The following is a 17,710-nucleotide window of genomic DNA, read 5'->3' on the forward strand; positions in this document are numbered from 1 at the left end:
TATTTTTTTGTCGAGAATTAATAAATAACACCCGGTTGGTATTTTTAATAATAGCAATAATGATAAACAATTCAATGGGAAAAGAATCGTGGGAAGAGAAAAAGTGAGCGACTAACCGTAAAATTTAGTATAGTAATAGGTGGGCCCCCAGGGCATATCTCCCAGTGGCAAAGGGGAGGGCGGATAGAGCTCAGCGCGGCAGTGTGCAGAGTTCGATTCCCCGCAAGGTAGAATTGGCTTTGTTGCAAGCGGGAGTTACCATATGGGTTAATAGCCTTGGCCTATCCATTTGCTCTCCACCCTGGCTCCTGGGAGGCACATCCTACGATTTACCTCCTCCACAATGGCCCAGGGCAGGGTCGGTGGGGGCCCCTAAGGTTGGGGTTCAACTTTTTCATATTTCTCTTCAAACATCAATGGGATTTAGCGAAATCTGCAACACAGGCTTGGTTTTAGGTTTGGGATTATCATCAACAAATGAACCCAAGTCTGAAAAACCAATCCTGAAATTATCGGAGCCATCACTTGCTCTCAGCCTGTCTGGTGATCTGCGCTATGATCGGACGGTGAAAAAAGTAGTGAATATTTCTGATCAGACGGATAAGTTGTATCGTCAAGACAGTACAGTTACTTCTCTCTCTAATCTTAGTGTGAAGAGAGACAGAGAATTGGGGAATGAAGAGGGAGATATAGAGAGAGTTTGTTCAAGATTCATTGATGAAGATGATGAGGGCTCTAATGGAAGGAAGAAACTTAGACTCACTAAAGTTCAATCTGCTCTTTTAGAAGAAAGCTTCAAGCAACACAGCACTCTTAATCCTGTATCTCTCTTTAGATCTCTCTCTCTCTCTATATATATGTATGTGTGCGCGTGTATATATAGTTTTATGATACTAAAGATACTCGTTTGAGTTTAATGGGCTCGTTTATATCATCTTTATTCTGCGTGGAATTTACTCTAACCGATGATAATTTTGATTGATCAGAAACAAAAGCAAGAATTGGCGGGGGAGTTGCATCTGAGGCCTCGACAAGTGGAAGTGTGGTTCCAAAACCGAAGAGCAAGGTCTCGTTTTATCTAAAAGCTTAAACCGTTGAAAAGGGAATAAAATTATAGTGCGATTTGATCAATTCAATGGCATCTAAACCATCTATTTTCGTATATACAGAACAAAGCTGAAGCAAACAGAAGTGGACTGTGAGTACTTGAAGAAATGCTACGGATCACTAACAGAAGAAAACAGAAGATTGCAGAAGGAATTACAAGAATTGAAAGCACAAAAACTAGCACAACCCTTTTACATGGCGGCCACCCTCTCCATGTGCCCCTCTTGTGAAAGGATCGGCGGCGACGGAGGCAAAGTTCCGGCCAAGAGCCCCTTTTTGATAACTCCTAAGCCGCACTTCTATAGCCCCTTTGCCAACCCACCAGCAACCTGTTAATTAATTAGTTAGTATCAGGATAAATATAAAATTATAGAAAAATCCACCGACCCCTCCTTTTTGTTGGTTATGGGCTAGTTAAGGAAAAATTAGCTGGTATTATTGCAGCTAATTTCTAGAAAAATTAGAGAATTTTGGCTAATTTTAATCTTTTTATATGTTTTTAGCAAAGATTTGTAAATATTATCTAAATATATATGAATTAAGTGATTATTATTTATTGTTCTTCTTTAAGTACTTTTTTTTTCCTTTCAAGTAATGGGGTATGATTATTGCTGAAAGGAATAATTTCTAATTGAGGGCTTTAGGCAAAATCTCGAAAGAGGTTACCTTTCCCGTGACCACCCCCACCCCGTATTTAAATGCACCACCAATTCGGGTATGTTGATGATTAAAATTAACTTAGCAATTATAGATCATCTTAAGAGAATTTTAATAAGGTAATTGTATCTAATTATAGATTATTGTAAAGAAAAGAGAAATTCTAATTTAGCAGTGATTTAGCCATTTATTAGAGAGAGAGAGAGAGAGAGAGAGAGTTGTTTAGTTCAGCCTTTTGTAGTGGATCATTGCCATTATTTGTGATAAGCTTTTCAACTTGGAGCTTGTTGCCCTCTATCTTGTTAAGCTAGAGTGTTTGACCTCGATCTGTATGTCATCGTTTCGTTTGGAGATATTTGATTGGATGCTGACTGCTGAGTTTGACAATTTAAATCAGCATTTCACTTACGACCTAGTCTACGACCTAGGTTGTAATTATATGTTACCTAGTCAATCAAGACTTTCTTCTTATTGGTAGAAGGAGTGGCGCTGACATCATGGGTGACACTTATTCTTCTAATTGATTGTTATGAGATTACTAGGATACTTCTTTACAGTTTGATCATGATAGTGTTTCGCGATGACGAACGACCTCTTGTCCGAATTCATAGTCCGACTTTCCACAATTTACTTGGAGACCTCTTAATAAAATTCTTTAATCTTGAAAAGGATCGAGGTTATGCTTGAGTTCGGACACCAACAAGATGAATTGAGGATATTTTATTATCCAACCCATCTTGCTTCAAGCCTACCGATGCCCCTGAAATTCCCCTACGGCAAAAAAATTTTATGACACGTCAACGTGTACAACCTTTGTTAGCCATCTTAATTTAATTTTTGAGTTTCCTTAGCATTAACTAAGAAGTTACTATTACTATTTTAGTAAGGAAAATTTATTTTTCTACACTGTCTTATAAAGGAAAGAAGGACGCACTATTGTGAAATTCATTCAAAATGCTTAAGCAGTTGAGTTACTCTTTTCTTGCATAGGTAAACAATTACTTTACAAAATCAACCTTTTACTTTTTGGTTAAAGTTGAATGCGATAGTAAACTACATATTAACCTCAATAAATATGTATTATTGACTTAAATATATATTTAACTATGATTTTACCACTTAAAGGTAAAAGTATGGAGTTGATCTTGCTTGGTAGGGACTGCAGCCGAGTGGGACAAGACCGAGGACCATAATCCCTGCTCCGTTGGAGATTTCACAAGACAGAATGAAAACGATTACTCATTTACCATTTTAGAGGGAAATTTTCCGTTTGATGCAAACGGAAATTTTTGTCATCTACTTCTCTAGTTAGTGTCGATATAGACACGTAATGTACACGTGTCATACATGGACTGGGGGGTTTGGCTCACACTTAATTTTTTAGTTATGTTAGTTTATTCTGCCACAGAAAGGTGTGGACAGATACGCGTATTTTACTTAAGGAAGATAAAGAAAATCTTGGAAGAATTACATTCGAAAATAATAATAATAAATTAATAATTAAATAAATAAAAAGACTAGGGCATGTCAGGCCGCGTGGATGGCCCTACTTTTAGGGAACCAGTGGGCCATAGTCCACGTGAAGTTCGCGTGTCCCCCTCTTAAATAACCAATTATGAACAACTTGATTTCAATGTTCAATCATGTAAGATCTTCTGCTTTGTGGGCCCAAGCCCGTATTTTATCCCTTTTTTTTTTCCTTTTTTTTATTTATTCTCAAATACTTTTTTGCCAATTTCTATCTTACTCCTATTTTAAGAAGAAATTTTGAAGGATAACGTTTTGATGGTAACTTTTCATTTAAGTCCTCGTTTGGCAGCAATTTTTTATTCCAAACAATCAACCTTTTGACAGTTATTTTGCTATTCCAGAGATTATTTTTTACTTCTTCACTCACAGATGAGACTTATATTTATCTCTAACGATCAAAAAATCAATTTTCATAATCACTACCAAACATGCCCTAAATTTTAGTGTTATTGAGAAATTGTATGCTGAAGAGAGGAGATAGGGATCAATTTCGGATTTAGTTCAACGCTGTCTAATTAATTTTAAAAAATAAAAATAAAGATCTAGGAGTGGGATTATCCATTAATGAGATAGACAGTAGCTAGACTCTAGAGTTTGAAAAAATGGACGGTCCACATTTGGAGGCATGGAAGGAATTAGATATTTAGATAATTGTTTGGAGACTCGTTATTATGATTGGTCATGAGCCAATCATGGGCCAAGTCAAAGGTTGAATGATTGTGAGAATTTATCCTAATTGGATGATTATTATCTAATCACATAATGAAGAGCTAGTAATCAATTTTAAGACTTAATTAATGAACCGAATCAATCCCTTTGATCGGTTCAAATGCATTTAAGGGTTCATTCGATATGACTTCCGAAAAGTCAAAATGAGTTTTGGAGATCCCAAAAATTACTTCTGAATCCGTTTTACTAATTTTATAAAAGTGTTTTTTCTAATTATAAAAGCTTTTAAGTGGAGTTGGTCCAATGTAAATTTTTTCAAAAATACTTTCGAAATAAAAAGCTCTTTTAAAAATTATTTTTTAAGCAAAAAATTTTGATAGTTTTCTCTAAAAAAATTTTTTACAGAAAGCAAAATCCTTGTGCCAAATGGACCATAAATAAAAATGAGTGCACATCCCTAATTACAAATGTTTTAATGTATTTCTTAATATTGTTTAGTGTAATTTATCATATATATAGCCCCATTTTGAAAGAAAAATACATTTTTGAATAATGTATTGATCATAAAAGTGTGGTTAAAAAATAAAGAAAATTTTGAATTTGCATTTAATATTATTTTATTAAAAATGTTATTGAAATGATCTCAAAATATTGTTTAAAAATACATTTTTTTTAACTAACAGAGCTCAAACAAGGACATAATTGCTTATGGGACATTTTTAAGAATGCCCAATTTTAAATGTATGAGTTGAAAAGTATCAACTCATTTGAATTTAGTGACAATTTATTTATTATATCCTTAATGAAAAGTTATATTTTGAAATGGTATTTTCGACATTTGATTTTTAAGCAAAAAATTTTGATAGTTTTCTCTAAAAAAATTTTTTACAGAAAGCAAAATCCTTGTGCCAAATGGACCATAAATAAAAATGAGTGCACATCCCTAATTACAAATGTTTTAATGTATTTCTTAATATTGTTTAGTGTAATTTATCATATATATAGCCCCATTTTGAAAGAAAAATACATTTTTGAATAATGTATTGATCATAAAAGTGTGGTTAAAAAATAAAGAAAATTTTGAATTTGCATTTAATATTATTTTATTAAAAATGTTATTGAAATGATCTCAAAATATTGTTTAAAAATACATTTTTTTTAACTAACAGAGCTCAAACAAGGACATAATTGCTTATGGGACATTTTTAAGAATGTCCAATTTTAAATGTATGAGTTGAAAAGTATCAACTCATTTGAATTTAGTGACAATTTATTTATTATATCCTTAATGAAAAGTTATATTTTGAAATGGTATTCTCAACATTTGATTTTTTTTTTATCAATTTGTCACGAATTTTGAGAAATGGCTTCCATGAGAAGCTACATTAAAATAATATTTCTCGACATTTCATATGTCATTCTTGACATTTGAATACCGTTTCATTTGTCTAGAATGATATTTCATCTTGGACATGACATTTCTCTACGTTTAAAAATGTTGTTCTCGACATTTCTGTATCAATGAAAAACATAGTATTTATTGTGATTTGAAATGTATACTTTTTGAAATAAATATGACAGATTATGTGTCAAAATTTTATTGACCAATAACAATATTGCAAAAATGTCCATTTTTTTGTCTTAGTGTGAAGTTATAAATTGTTAATAAGGGTATTTTGCTCTAAATTCTTCCAAATTGGGCATTTTTGCAATGATCGACATTTTTACAAATGACTAAGTAAAAATGAACATTTTTTGAAATTTCCTTTTTGCTTATTTTAAGCTATTGAATTAATTAATATTAATATTTTATTGTGGACCGACAAAAGATGAGGTGACTATCTTGGAAAATACGACAATATTGGTGATTGTCTAATCATCATATGAATATTTCATCATCTTATCCACATCAAATCATAGATTCTTTCAACTCCTCCTTTTAGATAATCTTTTCATATTTATTTATTTTTTTGTTATACACCGTTGAAAATATAATGCCATGAATTATCCTTGTACAAAAGCAATGGTGTGGATCTGAACGACGGTCATTATCATTCCCATTTAGTCGAGAATTTTTACAAGGGGATGAGAAAAATTAAAAATAAAAAAATTATTTATCATCTTATTTTAACTAATCTCTAAATATGATTTAAATTGAAAAATATGAAAATAAAATAATAATAATAATTTGAGGGCATCTCGCCCCCATTTACCGTGTGGGATGGAGATCTTCCGTTCCATTCGAGTTGAGACATAAAATTTTATCATCCCTAATTTGAACTTGTTTTTCATAGTTTATTTTGTCGTAGATGTTAGTCTTTTTAGACTTTCGTCGCTATGAAATACGGATTTGATTTGGCATGTCTTGACTTTATGGAAAAGATCATATCTAGAACTCAGCTCCTCGTTTTTTTTTAAATATTGAATTGATGAATTAGATTCGATTTTACTAACACTACTCTTTGAACTAAATTTAAAAGATTGTAAAGGTTATTTCTCTTTATTCCATTTTCATAAACACCTCATTAAATAAGAAATTAAGTCTCGTGAACAAATCAACGAGTTACACCACATGAACAATTATCAGTAATCCTCAAAGTAATAAGTTCGCTCGATTGAAAAAAAAAAATTTAACTTGGTGCAATCTTAAAATAAAAATGACAATCTAATAGGCCGATTGAAGCTATCATTTTTAAAATTTTGACATCTATATTTAGAGCCTGTCGGGATGTACTTTTTCACCAAATTTTTAGCCAAAATTGAGCTGTTGGTCCAAGCTACGGGTCCCACCTCACACACAGGCAGTCAAAAATTGTGGGCTGCAACGGTAGGAAAATTGCTATCAACGATCACTTTTTTGCTTTAAATTTCTCCCAAACAGGCCCTTAACTAGGAGACGACTACCCCACGATATTATGCAAATAATCATAGTAGATTAATAAAAGAATCCTTAACAACTAAGATTTCTATCTATCTTAGTATTTGAAAAGGCAAACTTTAGTTAAATTTCAACTAACTTTTATGATAATCTTAGAAAAGGCAATAATGCTTAATGGAGACAGCAACGGTAAAGGAAAAAGGACTATTTTATAAAATTGTTTTTGAAGGGTTCTTATTTCTTGATCGCCCTTTTCAGACAGATTAGCAGATTCGCAATCTGTTTATGCACACGCAATTCTATTAAAAATTAAATAAAGAAAGAACTTGAAGGACACGTGTCAAGTGCTGGTTAATTTGTCGGCAATTCTGGGTGTTTCTAACATTATGGTTGTACAAATGAAAACTTGGCGTGTGGTATTGTTACATCAACTTTTTTGTAGAAATGGAATTTTAAATATTTATTTTTTGAAGAATATATTATCAAAAAATAGAAAGCAAAGATTTTATTGTGTAAATATTTGGTTAAAAATAAATATGACAGTTAAGGAGTTTTATTTTAAAGAAAGACAAACATGGACGATAATTTCGATTAGGCTACGTGTACATTACAACTTAGAGATTTAGTTGCTAACAGGTTACATGATGAGATTCGGCTAAGTCAAAATTTCACTAGCTAAATAAAATAAAATAAAAAATCTCACAATTTTTTTTTTTTTTGCCATAATGCATAAGCTCAATCGTTTAAGCGGTGAAGATATTTTGATAATTCTAATTCAATTTATCATCACATCATCTCAATATGTAAAAGAATTTATAAATGATTATGTACACAAGTATCTTTATCATAATTATAGATTGCATAATGCTAAAAATTGAATTATGTTCTGTTCTTATCCCTTTTGCATTATCCTTTCAAGGATTAAGAATTTTAATATCATGTTTGCCACTACATGTCGGTACTTAACAACACGATGTATGATTTAACGTTATTTTTTAGTCGATTAACAATTAGAGTGTGTTTGATTGAGATAAATGTGCGATTGATGCTTGTAATCAATTTATTACGACCAGTTTAGCAATTACAAGAAGGAATATATTTTTCAGAAAGAATATTTTAGGATACAGTTTTTAGATTTACTTTTTATTAAGTCCACTTTCTTTTGCTTTTTGGGAGTGGATGGCCTAATTCTTTCTCTATAAAGTCCATTAAAGATGATGAGCTTCCATGAGCAACAAACGAGTGCCTTCAATGGAGGAAAAGAATGTTACCACATTATTGGTTAGCTAGCCAAATATGGAAAAAACAATGACTTCGACACACAGTTCCATCCATTTGGATAAGATATTTTCGAGTTTCAATATAGTTTTCAAATAGAATAATGTTATTTATAGTGAAAATTACTGGTAGTCGTCATACGTGGTATACAGATGACATTTTGTTATTTGATGTATTAATGTGATCTTTTTTTATTACTTAATACATCAAATAACAAGCTGTTATATGTAGCCACATAGGACAACTATTGATAGTTTTCTTTATGAAGAGCATTATTCTTTCAAATATATAAATATTGTATTTGTTACCAAGATTATGATTTAATCACAACAATATTCCTCCAATTTTAATTTCTTTTAAAATTAGACGAGATAAGGCATCTTTGGATTCAACTATTTCCTTGTTAGAAAGATAATCGTGTTATTCTCTTCACAGATAATTTAGAATGTTAGGGCCTATTTGATAAGGCCCATTTTCCATGGAAAATGAAAATCCACCAAAAATGCATGTTTGATAGGTATATTTTTCTAGACAATTCATTTTTCCACTTTCATGCCACCTCAATTATTTTTCTCCAAATTGATGAAAATTCATTTTCTAGGTTGCTGGTCGATTTATTTATTTATTTATTTTGTGTTTTGCATTTTTTGTTTTTTTTTTGGAATGGAAACAATTTTTATCCCTAATTATAACAAATATATTTTCTTTTAATTGACAATTTTCATGTAAAACAAAGTTAAACGAATACCAAAAGATAGATAATTTTCTTGTTTTTTTTGCAATAGAAACAAATTTAATTCCCAATATCAGTAAATTTTATCTCTTTAATTGACAACTTTCATATAAAATAAAGTCAAACGAACATTACAAAACACTTTTATACTAATAAAACACAATTATTGACAATTCTCAATAAAATAATTTTTGGACAATTCAATTAACCGAAATTCGTTTTCTTTCCACTCAAATTCTATATTTGCAATCAAACGAACCTTTGTATATTTTCTTGCATTGTATGAAGTATTACAAAGGGAATCTTGATGCTCAAGAATAATGCTTAATTTTGGATATCGATTCAGATTATAGGACACATTTAATAATTCATATCCCAATACGTTTCCAATAATGCTCGAGAAAAATCACACACGTTATCTTCTCTCTCTCTCTCTCTCTCTCTCTTATTTTTTATTTTTATTGCATAGAATTCTAATGATGGTTCCATATTTACAAGACAAATTAAGGTAAAAATAAAATTAAATATGTGTGAAATTTCTAGACCATCTTTGATGAACTTTTGGCGAGCTATGCTACAATGATAAATGGGGTTTACAAAGTTAGGTTACAAAATCAAATTTACACCAATCATTTCAAAAATAGATTTTCAAATCATTTGAAATTAAGGGTTCAGATTTTGCCAACACTCTTTATCACTCCACTTCTGGGCACCAATTTTGTAGGTGTAGAATTATTCAATTTTGGTTTAGGGGCACTCCACTTCTGTACACTAACTTTGTAGGTGTAGAATTATTCAATTTTGGTTTAGGGGCTATGCCCCCGCACTCCATGGGAGGGGGATTCCTACCCCTTTCCAATTCCCACGACGATCTCACTGCGGAGGATAATTCGCGTACTAGCTCCGCACGATGACAATAATTAAACTTCACAATTTAATATCAACTACAAAATCAAACCTGATAAAATCTTCAGAAATACTACATCTGTCACATAAAGATAAATTTACTTTTATTTTTCGTATGTTCCAAATTATAGGCCCCTTTCCTTATTAAGCGTATAGTTGATTTCTTAATTTTTTAATATGCCCCTATTTGATGCGTACAATTATTAAAAAAATATAAACTACAATTTAAATAATTATTTAATGTAGATATATGTATTGGAAAAATTACAAGTAAAATTTATATTTCTATATATATTAATTACATTTTCTTAATTTGCGTGAAAATGAAAACAAATATATCTTTATGAAATAGAGGGAGTACTAGTTTTTAGTTAAGAGAGACGTGTTGAGAATATCAAAAGGAAATAGAAAATATAGACCGAAAAAAAAAAAAAAAGAGAGAAATAGTTTAAGCTTTCGGGTAGCTTTAGTTGATTTATGATTTAAAAGGCCTAATAATGTGCGTTACTAGGACTGATAACTCACCCACTGAAGCCTAATATGGATTATTTTTAGTGAAAATTAAACTCGCACCTTCTTTTCAACTTATTATTTCAAAAATCATGTATAAACATTTTTCTTTTAAAAATCAGATACATCCTACTACAAACTATACATCCTACTACAAACCTCAATTTTATTTTATTTTTTTATTTTTTTTACCCATTCTTCTAGTTACAATTGCACTAACACCACCACAATTGTCTCCCAGCCATCATTGCTTGCCGTCGCCACCATGTTACTATCGACTCCGTCTGTCACCACCACCATTTCCCCTATGCTACTGCTGCAGCAACGTTGTGCACTCTTCGTTGCAGAGAACAAGGGAGGAAATTAAGGCTTGGATGAGGATTTAGGATAGGGGGCTCTAGTGCAATTCGTGAAATTACATGCTCCTACTTGCAATTTCAATTCGGGGTCAAATTGGATATGGTGGTGGTGGTGGTGGAGTGATAGTGGCGTGGGATAAAAACGTTTATGATCAATTATTTGTTTGATTGTGCTAATATAATGTATAATTTGTTAGCAATAAATAATATTCGACCTTAAAAAATATGTAATTGTGATTTATAATTTGTGTTTTTTTTGACTACGATCATAATTGTGTGTTATTGTGACCTTGATCTATTATCAGGTGATCACAAATGTAATCACCTGATTTTTGGAACTTTTTCACAAATTTCTTATTTTTGAAAGTATACTTTGAAACATTTGTAATTATGTACTATTCCATTATTTTATTTACTTGGTTATGTGTGATATTTTTTCCCTTAAGAATTGGGAAATAGCATATTGGATTGTTTAATCGCTGCTGTGGGCAGTGGGCTTTTGGCCCAATGGGTTGACAATTAATTATTAGTCCAATTAATTTTGTATTACATTGTGCTCAGATATGTAAATACATAATTTAGTAAAATATTTTTTTAATCATAAAAAATGTATTCGGTTAGCGATTTTTTTTAACATCGATACTTAAATCAAACTATTTTGGAATGGTTTGGTTCAATTTGAGGCAAAATATTAATAGGCTCATATGGATTTGAACCAATTGTTTCAAACTAACAAGTTCGATTTAATTTGTACTTTTCTTTTTTTATTTATTTTTAAATACAGCCCTAATACCATGCAAAATAGTCAATTAATAAGGTAATTACATCTACACATGGTTTTTAACTTTTTATTAAAAAATCAAATTTAAAGGTATTTTATTAAAAAAATAGTGGTAATTCAACTTTTAAATTTTAATAATAATATTATAAAATTAAATGAATATATCACCCCACCCTACCCAACCCCATTTCACTCACAAACACAAAATAATTCTCCTTTCTCTTCTGTATCTCTATCCTCTCCCTTTTCTCGTCTCTCTCTTTATCACACATGGAAGATCACCTCCGAAGACCACTGGCGAGCGTCGTCGCGCAGCGCTGATGGTTTTTTGGTTGTTTCTTCTTCCTCCAATTTGTTACTTAATCGGAGTTTTGGGGTGATTTTTGTTGGTGTTTTGCAAATTGTGATGGTGGTGATGCTGGGGACGATGGTGTGAGGAGGCACGACATTCAGATGGTGTCGACGGTGAATTAGGGTTGGGTTGGTGCCCATGCTGATTGTAATTGCTAAATTAGTTAATTTGTGATCAGTAAATAATATATGATTGATAAAATGACAATTTATGATCAATAAATAAAATGTGACCTAGAAATGTGAAATTTTGACTAAATTTTTTAAATGTGATTTAAAAATTTGTGAAGTTGTGATCAATTAATTTGATAATTTTTTTATCATGAAATAAATTGTGATTTGTAACCGAAAAATAGTATATGACTTATTGATTTGATAATTTATGACATGAATATAAAATTTGAGATTTGTGATTGAGAAAAAATGTGTGACAATTAATTTGATAATGTGTAACCAATAAATAAATTGGGACTTATAAAATTTGTGGTTTATAATTGTGACGTTTTGTGATTGTGATTAATATGTAACTATGGAGATGGATCCAATTAAAGTGAATTCTCTTTTTTTGGTGATGACAAAAGGATTAGACATCCCCCCATGCTACGATTCCTTGCTGTCTTAAGGATCGGGAAGCAGAAAAGGATTGCGGTACTGCTTTATTAAAGACTCTCGAAAGCAAGTTGCCCATTCGGGTGGGTAGAGTATATTTAACTAATAAAATATATTTATTTATGTGATATTTGAAATTGTATCTTTCAAACACCTTAGATATGCAATGTTCCCATCAATAAGTTCTCGTACAAAAATTTAACTAAGCATCGTGAGGTTTCACTTCCTCTTAACGAAATTTTCATGTTTCGACTTTATTTTCTTTAAACTGAGATTGAGTTAAAGACACTCACCCCCTAGCCCATCACCAAGATTGAAAAAAAAAAGACTTGATTAGCTAATAAAGTTAAAGAGTAGCAGATGCAACATTAGTCTTGACATTTGTTTACCTCATGATTCATTGTCCAATAAAATTGGAAAGCAATCTGATTCAATAAACAATGAATCAAGGGTCTCACTGTCACCTAAACTGGTACAAATTAACACCAGTGTCGATATGTAATATTATTTTATTATTAAACTAGACCTAGGTCAAGAAAAGCAAAAATAAAAATAAAAGCAAATGGTGATTTTTGTTACCAGCAGTTAATTGTGTGGTTTCATGCATGGATATATAATATATTCAAAATAGAGACACATTTTGAAATCAGAAATCAACCACTGCAAGAAATCCCTTATAATAATAATAGGCAACAGCCAACAAGTATCCAAAACCCCAAAAACCTAACTACTAGCTGGCAACACATTGTACAATCTCGATCCCTCTATAAACAAGAAAAAACCCACACCCAACTCACAAATTCTGAAATGGGTTGCAGCCACAATCTTATGTCTGGCCTTAGACTTCATCATTTTGCCATTTCTTTACTGATTCTATTAATTTCAATCTCGTCCCACCTCGGAATATTCAATGCAGAAGGTAAACTTGGTGGCATTTGATTTGAATATACAATTTGATGTTCTAAACAAAACATAAGTTCTCTATATATATGCATGTTGCAGGTAGAATTTTAGCACAGAGCGCAAACAACCACCAGGTATATATAGATTATAAAGTCTTTTAATTTGTATATTTGAAGCATTATTTGTGTTTCTATTCTGTGAGTTTCATTCATGGATTATACTTCGAATCATTGAAATTTAAAAAACTTGATTTTTGTTTCGATTTTCATTGGTAGACAGTGAATGAAGATCAGAAGGCAATCTTGAGGGCGCAAATCGGTTCGAGGCCACCGCAGTGCAAGAAGAGGTGCAGTTCTTGTGCACAATGTGAGGCCATCCAGGTGCCTACGAACACCCAAATAAAGAACTCCCCCACAATCTCAGGAATTGCCTACAATAGAGGAGATGACACTCCCAACTACAAGCCCATGAGCTGGAAATGTAAATGCGGAAATCAAATTTTCAACCCATAATTGTTTCAAAATTCTGAAGTCTTAAACCAGACTGAAGAGTACAACGAACAATATTTTTTTCAACTGTTGAACGTTAGCGATAAGATCATGTATGGGGACTAATGCCGTCCTTGTATCGGAACTTCGGAAAGTCGATTGAGGATGGTGATTGGAGCTGTAGTTACCATAACAACTGGTATAATAATTACTTTCTTTTTGTGGGCACCTTCAAATCTCCGTACAACTCATGTAAATTTTTCATTCCACTAGTGTTATATTTTAAATAATATGGATTCTGGATTTCTGCCCTTTCTATATGATCTTATTTGCATCCAGAGATTCTGCAATAATGCAAGTCTGTCAAATAGGCAGGTGAAAGATTTGGGTTAAACTGTAGAAAGTGACGAAGATTTGTGCCTATTTAAGTGTATGACTTCCTGATTTTATAGAAGAACCGTTAGGTCTTTCTGAGAGATACTGTCCTTTCTGGAAAAAATGCCTTTTTCAACACGCAAATGAATTCTTTTTAGGCAGGAAATTCAGTCATGCATGCAGCTTCAAGTTTTTCCCTTTTTTGGGTTTGTGATTTCTTGACTGGCAAGTAATCTTCTTGATTGAGAAATGGGTTTTTGATTCGCTCACTAAAGCAATTTGTCATGGTCAGACAAACTGATTTTTAGAGATTAGAACCTAGAGATTGTCTACCAGGATAAAATGAACCTCTGCTCTGTATGAGAATATTTGAGGGGCTAGGCTCTAGCCATTGTCCAAGGCCTCCTTAGCTTAGAGTCTTAGACGATCGAGACTGGCGTAGTCGAATCAAACAAAGGTCAGACTCTCGTGAGCTTAGATGACCACTCTGGCCAAGCTCAATACTGTCCAATTACTGGACGCAAGTAGCCAAATTTGGGACGTTATGTCTAACATCTGCCTCTAAAACTTACACCTTATATATGTTATTAATAAGCCCACCGACCATTAGAGCAGGTTAACCAAAAAATTATTTTACTTTTTTGACAATGTATTTATTATTTTATTCATTCTTTCGATTTTTGACAATGTATTTATTTAAAGAAAATATTTATTTATTTAATTATTTTATAATTATATAAATTACTAAATCATAACTTCGTTGAACTAAATTATTCACATGTTTTATATATAATGTTAAATTGACGAAAATAATTGATTATATTATTAATTTACGATAAACAATTACAATAAATTTACAAAAATAATTACTAAATTAAAAAATCCTTAATTATTATTGATAATATTATTAAAAATAATAAATTTTAATAATATAATTAATAGTGTAATTAATTAATTAATTAATATTATTATTATGATCATCATCATTATCATCATTATAGAACGAAAACAACACAAATATTGTTAACCATTATCTTTGAAAAATGAAAAATAAGGACAAAACAGACATTACATCATTTGATGCAAAAAATGGTGCAATGAACAGTGTTGCATTGTTGTTGCACCATTTTGCATCAAAATTGTGCAATGGTTTGAGGAAGGTTTGCACCAAATTGCACCTTGCACCAAAATTTGGTGCATTACACAATCTTTTGGTGCAAATTGCTTCAATGCAACACCAAACTTTGCACCATTTTGGTGTGAAATGGTGCAAAGTGAATAGTTCATTACACTATTTTTTTTTGTACCAAATGGTGCAATGTCCGTTTTGCCCTTATTTTTCACTTTTCAAAGATAATGGTTAAGGGTATTTGTGTCATTTTCGTCCTATAATGATTATGATGATGATGATGATTACACTTTAATTATAATAATATAATCAATAATAATTAACGTAATTGTTAATTTAACTAAAAGTTTATATTATTAAAGTTCATTATTTTTGTAAATTTAAGGTAACTGTTTATCATAATTAATAATATAATCAATTTTTTTTATTTAACATAATATATAGAACACGTGAATACTTTAATATCAATATATTTGTTAATTTACCGAAGTTATGATTTTGTAATTTATAAAGTTATAAAATAAATAAATAATTTTTTTAAATAAATACATTGACAAAAATCAAAAGAATGAATAAAATAATAAGACACTATTCATTTGGTGTAAGTTTTGGTGTAACGGTTGGAGAAGAATTTTGATTTTGTGCAAAATTTGATGCAAAATGGTGTAAATTTGGTGTAGCGCTGAAGATGGCCTAAGCTTCCACAGCATCTTATGACATTGGGTGTTAATGCAATTGCTCCAATTGATAGCCAAATCAGCCCAATTTTGTCCACAAATCGTATGCACATAGAGGAAAATTTGCCTTCTTCAATTGACGGCCCGAACCTGCTCCATTCCACCACAAATTCGAACGTGGACAATTTAACCCAGGTACACACAACATTGGGGATGGATTCAATTGATCCAAAACATGCATCAGCTAATCCAATTTTTTGAGTCAAAATCGTCAGTTGACTGGGCGAAAATTGCACCTGTGATTTCTTCACACAACAGAAATTGTTAATGGAAAATGGTGGTGGTGGTGATACATATAGCTTATGTACTGTCTGTTCTGGGTGGGCCTTGCGCCCACTTACCCTTCATGGCTTTCTGTCGCGCTCACTAGAATTCGAATTCATAACATTTCCCTTAATTAAGACTTAAATTAAATTCTAGTACCAATTGACGGACAGTACGTAAGCTATATATATATATATATTTGAATAATTTATTTAGGACTCATTTGTACTTTTTACGAAAATTTTGGAGTTGTAATAAGTTCTTTATTTTTCTTTTCTTTATTTTATTTAAATGGGAGAGTATATTTGTTATTTTACAATTTTAATTAAGAAAATGGATGAAAATGATTATTTTTCCAATCAAAGGTGAAAATGTCAAAAAAAAAAAATAATAATAAAATGTAGGCACAATTTGTGCTAATTACACCCTTAATTTTCTTTAACTTATGCGCATTATTCTGTATGAATGCTTCCAACATAAATCAACCATTTCTTGACATGGGCAGGTGACAAAAATATGCAAGATGAGGGTTTTACTGTCTGTCAAAACTGGATTTGTCACTCAAATAACAACAATTTTTGTCAGATCAGATCAGATCAGTTCAAGGTTTGTTATTGTTTTATCTTTTAGTTTCACATTTTATAATTTTTTTGCTTCTCTTTTTCTCCCTTCATCTCATAAATTTGATCATTTTCCCATAAAGACCCCACATTTCCAAAAAGCCGGCCATTCTAATAAGAGAAGCACTTGGTGTACACGTAGGGGTTCACAAAACCCCTATCGACACCTCACAATGGGGGATTGATGGGTTAATTTTTGACATTTTTTTATTTTGTGAAGCCCACTCTTTTGTGAGTTACCTAGCCGGGTTCTGTTAACCTAGGTTTTGTACACTCAGAAAAATTCTTCTAGTAGTCCTTCAAAGTGATAACTTTATTTATCATTCTTCCAAAACTTATCATGTAAATAAAATTATAAAACACTAGACCATTACTACCAGCATAATATATCTAGCATTCAACTTGAATAAAGAAGCAAATGAATTTTATTTATTAAGGACATGTCTGGTACTGTAGTAATACAGCAAAATAAAACATCTCGCAAGATTTTCTTCTTTAATCAAGTCCATATCCATCCAATTTAATATAATATTAAATATATGTCACTTCACTTAATAAATCCAAATGTATCAAAGTATCGAGGAAGAAGTTTCTGATAATATTTCAAGATGATAGGATGGATAATGTGCGTTAACTATGTCATCTATCAAAGAAAATAGAACGAACGGATCTTGTAGGATTCCCAAGAAATTCTTCTTCTTTGGAACGGAGGTTTATTAGTTTTTAAGTAAGTAGGTAACTCAACAAGAAATTTCGTTACCTGTCCAATTTCAAATGAATCAAGATAACCATTTGTTTCAATATAAATAGTCACTGTCTGTGCTTG

General features: G+C 31.4%; 1 protein-coding gene across 1 annotated transcript; it reads left to right on the top strand.

Annotated features, from left to right (window-relative positions):
* Positions 1 to 394: 394 nt before the first annotated feature.
* On the top strand, positions 395 to 1,663 carry LOC111410853 (homeobox-leucine zipper protein HAT22-like). The gene is made up of 3 exons (XM_023041428.1): positions 395 to 821; positions 987 to 1,066; positions 1,170 to 1,663. The coding sequence occupies exons 1-3, from the start codon at positions 417 to 419 to the stop codon at positions 1,441 to 1,443; spliced, it is 759 nt and encodes a 252-aa protein (XP_022897196.1). The 5' UTR covers positions 395 to 416; the 3' UTR covers positions 1,444 to 1,663.
* The last annotated feature ends 16,047 nt before the right edge of the window (positions 1,664 to 17,710 follow it).

This window comes from Olea europaea, chromosome 15 (genome assembly GCF_002742605.1).
Source record: "Olea europaea var. sylvestris chromosome 15, O_europaea_v1, whole genome shotgun sequence".
Taxonomy (NCBI): domain Eukaryota; kingdom Viridiplantae; phylum Streptophyta; class Magnoliopsida; order Lamiales; family Oleaceae; genus Olea; species Olea europaea.